Source organism: Eutrigla gurnardus (assembly GCF_963514095.1).
Source record: "Eutrigla gurnardus genome assembly, chromosome: 21".
NCBI classification, from domain to species: Eukaryota; Metazoa; Chordata; class Actinopteri; order Perciformes; family Triglidae; genus Eutrigla; species Eutrigla gurnardus.
In genome coordinates, this window is record NC_139932.1 from 16,686,099 (window position 1) to 16,692,842 (window position 6,744).

The window sequence follows — 6,744 nt, forward strand, 5'->3', positions numbered from 1 at the left end:
TGGCACGATGGTACAGTGGGTATATCTCGTAAATGTCCCTACTAATAATGCATGGAATTTTACCAAACTTCTGCAGTCGTACACATAGGGTCCGTACTCACAAAACGAGGCATTTTAAAGTTTGTAAGTACATCAGGAGTTTATTTAAAAGAACACTTGCCTGATAGCTTCTACTGCTAAAGCTACCGCTGTTGCGTGGACGGCACTTCCGTGTTTACCCAGCTTCTTCTTTTTCGTTGGTGTTTAATGGCAGTTGGCGTTTACCCAGCTGTTTCCGTGACGTGAGTTTCACGTATGAAAAAGTTTCGCTGATTTTTTTATAAATGCTTGTATTATCATGTCAACACTTGTCAACACCGAATTTGTTACGGAAACAGCTGGGTAAACGCCAACTGCCATTAAACACCAACGAACAAGAAGAAGCTGCAAACACGGAAATGCGTCTACGCAACAGCGGTAGCTTTAGCAGTAGAAGCTATCAGGCAAGTGTTCTCTAAAATAAACTCCTGATGTACTTACAAACTTTAAAATGCCTTGTTTTGTGAGTACGGACCCTATGTGTACTACTGCAGAAGTTTGGTAACATTCCATGCATTATTAGTGGGGAAATTTACGAGATATACCCTCTGTACCGTAGCGCTAGTACTAAGCCATTCGGCTGATAGCAGCTATCTTGACCAATGCTGACATTGCTAAAAAATGCTTCCGAGGGGGTGTTTGGCTGGATGTCATGGTGGAAATTACCGCGGGTGCATTTCACTCCGAACCATCACTTTAAGCAGGAGTTACTAACCACGGTAAGTGAGTTAGGCAGGAGTTATGTTAGTAACACTGTTAATTCATCACGACGCAGGGTTTTCTATTCTTACCAATGTTGAAAATGTTATTTTAGTTTCAGCCTTGTTAACTAATTAAGTTAAAAGTCAAGTTTGTCTTATTATCTCAAAATATTTACCAGCAGTATGTTTGGAAAGATATCATTAAATACATTTAATAAATATATAAGTTAATCAAACCTTGAAAATAAGAGGAATCTCATGTTATGGAAGAAGATTAATAAATCTTACAGTTTTAGGTTTGCTGGTCTGTAAATAAACACCTCCATGAAAATGTCTCTGCATCAATAATATAAAACACTCATTTGAAGCAGCTCAAAATGTAAACTCCATCAGTAAATCTGTTAGTTTTAGGATTGCTTGATCATTTTTAACTTTCATCACCTGCTAAAATATAAATAGTAACTTTACTGGCAACTATTTGGTGTTCTGCGGGATTCGGCGTAGGTTTTATGAAACGCATCGCCTTCACGTGAATAAAAGTTTTAATTGTATAAATATTGTTAGGCAACGTTGCCGCCCACCACCGACGTCAGAGACGGGAAGACGTCAGCACGTTGGACGTAATCCCTGTAAGTGGTTGTATTATTAAATGTAGGCCAAATCTAATATGAGCACCCGAAGATTAAAAATATTAAACTTCCATGAAATCGATTGAGTTGCGCGTCCTTCAACATGGTCCTTCGTCTATCTAGAGCGTTCAGCCGGATCTTCATCAACAATACGGCTGTTTTTAGGATTGCTCTCTTGTCGTCAACGTTCGATTGATAGCAAATAAAGTACGAGCCTCTCTGTAGACTTAGGTTCTTCTAGTGAATTCGGCATCTATTTGATCGACCATGTAGCTCTTTAAATCACTCGAAACCTTTATTTTAGCATCGGCCGCTGTCGGCTAACGTTAGTTCCTGCGGAGAGGCGACCACGATGAACGTTGAGCTTTCTTTGAAACGAGTGATATCTAGTGAGTCGCGTATTTGCCGAACTGAAGACTTGTTGATACAAATGTACTCAAAGACATTAATTAATTACAGTTATAAAAGGCTCGGCCGTAGTGGGGGGTTTCCAGATGTGGCGGAATCAAACGGGTGAGGGAGTGTTTATTCCGCTAACACGTTTCCCGTCGGACACAACAACATAGAGCACACAGTGTTTCCGGATGAAACTAGTCCAGGTTGTTGATTCTGGCTCCACTCATATGGTTCGCGGGGGTCTTCTCCTCTAAATGGACCCGATCCACAGAGAACTGCTTCGGGCTCACAGGCTGCAACTGTCCGGGCAGCTACTGGTCTCCGACACGGTGGTCCCGTTCCTGTACCAGGAAAACATCCTGTCGGAGGCGGACCTGGACCACATTGAGTCTCAGTCCACCAGCAGGCTTAAGTGCCTGAAGCTGCTGGACCTGCTTCCGGGCCGCGGACCCCGGGCCTTCGACTCCTTCCTGCGGTCTCTGGAGGACTTCAGCTGGGTCCGAGACCAGCTGCTGCTGGAGCTACAGACGAGACCCGGACCCAGCTCTACAGGTGAGACCACAACCATCCAGGTAACCGGTCTATTACAGGGAGACATGTAGAGACAGACAGGTAACCAGTCTATCACAGGGAGACATGTAGAGACAGACAGGTAACCAGTCTATCAAAGGGAGACATGTAGAGACAGACAGGTAACCAGTCTATCACAGGGAGACATGTAGAGACAGACAGGTAACCAGACTATCACAGGGAGACATGTAGAGACAGACAGGTAACCAGTCTATCAGGGGGCTGACATGTAGAGACAGACAGGTAACCAGTCTATCACAGGGAGACATGTAGAGACAGACAGGTAACCAGACTATCACAGGGAGACATGTAGAGACAGACAGGTAACCAGTCTATCACAGGGAGACATGTAGAGACAGACAGGTAACCAGTCTATCACAGGGAGACATGTAGAGACAGACAGGTAACCAGTCTATCACAGGGAGACATGTAGAGACAGACAGGTAACCAGTCTATCACAGGGAGACATGTAGAGACAGACAGGTAACCAGTCTATCACAGGGAGACATGTAGAGACAGACAGGTAACCAGTCTATCACAGGGCCGACATGTAGAGACAGACAGGTAACCAGTCTATCACAGGGAGACATGTAGAGACAGACAGGTAACCAGTCTATCACAGGGAGACATGTATAGACAGACAAATAACTCGTGTTCATTTCTGGGATCAAAGTCAAAAATATGAGTTTAGTGTGAAAACCTGGAAAAACTTTGAACGATGTTCCAGTCCTGGAAAAGGATGACATCATCCGTTGTTAAATCAGATGACCACAGAGACCAACTGGAGCCGTCCTGGAGAGTCCTTGAGAGTCCTGGAGCCATCCTAGAGAGTCCTGGAGCCGTCCTGGAGAGTCCTGGAGCCGTCCTGGAGATGCATCTAGAAACAAAGTTTGGAAAAAGTGAATGTTTTCAAGAAATCTCGGTTTCTTTGTCTCTGCAGACCGCCGGCTCCCAGACTCGGTCCTCCAGAGGGTCCCGTCGGACCAGGACTTGTCCCGGCTGGCGGCTCGGCTCGGCCCTGAGTGGGAGTCGGTCCTGATGGATCTGGGTCTGTCGGCGGAGGACTTGTTCCGGTGCCGGTCCGACCACGGTCTCAGTACTCACGGAGCGGTCCTGGCCGGTCTGGTCCGGTGGAGACGCGGGGGGGGCAAGACCGCCACGGTCCAGAGACTCCTGCAGAGTCTGCAGACCGCCGGACTCCACCCCTCCGTCCTGGAGGAGGTCCTGGTGTGACCCGGCTACTTGGTCCATCCAGTCCCTCCAGTCCTTTATCTGATTGTTTCTCTGTAGAGTTCACTGAAAACCACCAACAAGGACTCTGAGAACCTCCAGGGTTAGTGGTTCAGGTCTGGAAGACTCTGGTCTCACACACACACACACTTCATCTGCTGGTTCCTTTGAAGATTGATAATCCAAACATAAAACCATCCAATGATCAGAATAAAGTTCACGTCATTAACTTTTGCTGGAAGTCACTTATTGATTATTGATTTGTTCGTCTGATAAATGTGATATTGATCATGTGACCTGGGATTAGCACGCTAGCTAGCTGGCTAGAAGACAGCCAGCCAGCTAACTAGCCATGTTGCTAATTCTGTTGTTCTTTAAGGCTGCACGGATTACGGGACCAGTCCCAGGACTAGTCTCAGTGCTGGTCCCAGGACTAGTCTCAGTGCTGGTTTCAGTGCCGGTCCCAGGACTAGTCTCAGTGCTGGTCTCAGGACTAGTCTCAGTGCTGGTCCCAGGACTAGACTCAGTGCTGGTCTCAGTGCTGGTCCCAGGACTAGTCTCAGTCCTGGTTCATGAACTCATCTTTCAGTTTTTCTTCTGCAGATATTTTTGTTGTTTGATCTGAGCTTCACTTCCCAGAATCCCTCTGGCTTCCTGGTAAACCCTGTGTGTGTGTGTGTGTGTGTGTGTGTGTGTGTGTGTGTGTGTGTGTGTGTGTGTGTGTGTGTGTGTGTGTGTGTGTGTGTGTGTGTGTGTGTGTGTGTGTGTGTGTGTGTGTGTGTGTGAGAGAGAGAGATAGTATAATTTGTATTTAACTGCTACAATAAATTAAATGAATAACATTTGACTTCATGTTAATCTGAGATGTAATTGATCTATTCCATCATATGAGAAGTAATATTACACACACACACACACACACACAGGCCCAAACTCCATATAAGGAACTTCCTGTTGGCTGCTGCTGACATCACATGTGTCCGTCTGGTAAACATGAATCTGTTTACTGCAGCATCATGTGATCAACAACACACACACATGAACAGACACACACTGAGTAAAAGTACTAATACCACAGTATAGAAAGAATAATCTGTTGCAAGTAAAAGTACAACGGTAGCAGCATTAAAAAAAACTTTGTTAAGTTAATAAAATAAAATAGCAATATTATTATCATAATGTGTTATTAAAATAATTGTTTTTATGGGAACTGACTTTCTTGCTTTGTGTTACCAGCTCCGACCAGCAGGGGGCAGACTGACGTCATGAATGTCCTCAACCAGGCCGCCTTGTCTGATCAGACTAACAATTAATACATTTAATATAAATATATACATTTAAATAATTAATATCTTAAATGTAAATATGAATAAAACCCTTTAGCTCAGGAGATAGAGCGGGTTGGCTGGTAACCGCAAGATTGCCGGTTCGATCCTCGGCTCCTCCTAGCTGAGTGCCTGGTGTCCCTGAGCAAGACCGTAATTGCCCCTGAGCTGGCTGTCGCCCTGCGTGGTTGACTCCGCCGTCAGTGTGTGAATGTGTGCGTGAATGGGTGAATGTCAGTCATTCCTGTAAAGCGCTTTGGAGAAAAGCGCTTTATAAATGAGGAACATTTAATAGAATAGCTACATATCAATATTTACATTTAAACAATCAATACATTAAATTTAAATATTTTCACTATTAATACATTGTAAATATATACATGTACATAATTAATAGATTAAATATAAATATATACATTTAAACAATACATTAAATATAAACACTTAAAGGAGTAACACACCATTATTTCAAATATAATCAAATATTTACTCTTAAACCTCTCAAATAAATAAATAAATAAAATCTATATAAAATAAAAGTGTTTATTGTTTGAGACATTTGACTCTGTAAACGTGAACATCAGTTAATATTTACATGTTGATATAATTATGAATGAAGTGATTTTTATTAAAGAGAAAATTCAACATAAATGTTTGTTAAATGTTTGCAAATAAATGTTTTTTTTTTGTTTCCTCAGACTTCAGAGGGATTCCATCCCATAATACACCAGATATGAACAATTAATACACAGATAACTAAGCCAACAGGAGGAGGTGGGGAGGAGGAGGAGGAGGAGAGGAAGAGATGAGGAGGAGGAGAGGTGGTGGAGGAGAGGAGGAGGAGGAGAGGAAGAGATGATGAGGAGGAGATAATGGGAGAGGAGGAGATGAGGGGGAGGAGAGGTGGTGGAGGAGAGGAAGAGATGAGGAGGAGGAGAGGAAGAGATGAGGAGGAGGAGATGAGGAGGAGGAGGAGAGGTGGTGAAGGAGAGGAGGAGATGAGGAGGAGGAGAGGTGGTGGAGGAGAGGAGGAGGAGAGGAAGAGATGATGAGGAGGAGAGGTGGTGAAGGAGAGGAGGAGATGAGGAGGAGGAGAGGTGGTGGAGGAGAGGAGGAGGAGAGGAAGAGATGAGGAGGAGGAGATGAGGAGGAGAGGTGGTGAAGGAGAGGAGGAGATGAGGAGGAGGAGAGGTGGTGGAGGAGAGGAGGAGGAGAGGAAGAGATGAGGAGGAGATAAGGGGAGAGGAGGAGATGAGGGGGAGGAGAGGTGGTGGAGGAGAGGAGGAGGAGGAGAGGAGGAGGAGGAGGAGGAGAGGAAGAGATGATGAGGAGAGAAGAGAGGAGGAGGAGAGGAAGAGATGAGGAGGAGAGAAGAGAGGAGATGAGGAGGATGAAGAGGAGAGGAGGTGGAGGAGATGAGGGGAGAGGAATAAGAGATGAGGAGGCAGAAGAGAAAGATGAGAAGGAGGAGCAAGAAGAGGGAGAGGAGGAGGAAGAAAAGAAAGGAGAGGAGGAGGAGGAAGAAGAAGAGGAGAAGGGGAAGGAAGAAGAAAAAGAAGAGGAGAGGAGGAAAAAGGAGGAGGAAGAAGAGGGGAAGGAGAAAGGAGGAAGAAGAGGGGAAGGAGGAGGAAGAAGAGGAAGCAGAAGATATAGAAGAGGGGAAGGAGGAGGAATAGGAGGCGGAGGGGGAAGAAGAGGAGAGGAGAAAGAAGAGGAGGAGAGGAGGCAGAAGATATAGAAGAGGGGAAGGAGGAGGAGAGGAGAAAGAAGAGGGGAAGGAGGAGGAGAGGAGAAAGAAAGAAGCGGGGAAGGAGG

The 6,744-nt window shown here is 45.1% G+C and overlaps 1 protein-coding gene across 1 annotated transcript; it reads left to right on the forward strand.

Annotated features, from left to right (window-relative positions):
* The first annotated feature begins 1,362 nt into the window (after nucleotides 1-1,362).
* On the forward strand, nucleotides 1,363-4,088 carry cradd (CARD and death domain containing adaptor protein). The gene is made up of 2 exons (XM_084038392.1): nucleotides 1,363-2,356; nucleotides 3,315-4,088. Exons 1-2 carry the CDS (start codon nucleotides 2,059-2,061, stop codon nucleotides 3,605-3,607), a joined length of 591 nt encoding a protein of 196 aa, XP_083894518.1. The 5' UTR covers nucleotides 1,363-2,058; the 3' UTR covers nucleotides 3,608-4,088.
* The last annotated feature ends 2,656 nt before the right edge of the window (nucleotides 4,089-6,744 follow it).

Bases quoted from the DNA above. Each gene is read 5' to 3' on its own strand.
- cradd (XM_084038392.1), top strand. From the start codon at position 2,059: ATGGACCCGATCCACAGAGAACTGCTTCGGGCTCACAGGCTGCAACTG. The intron at 2,357-3,314 runs GTGAGACCACAA...TTGTCTCTGCAG, and splicing joins ACCCGGACCCAGCTCTACAG to ACCGCCGGCTCCCAGACTCG.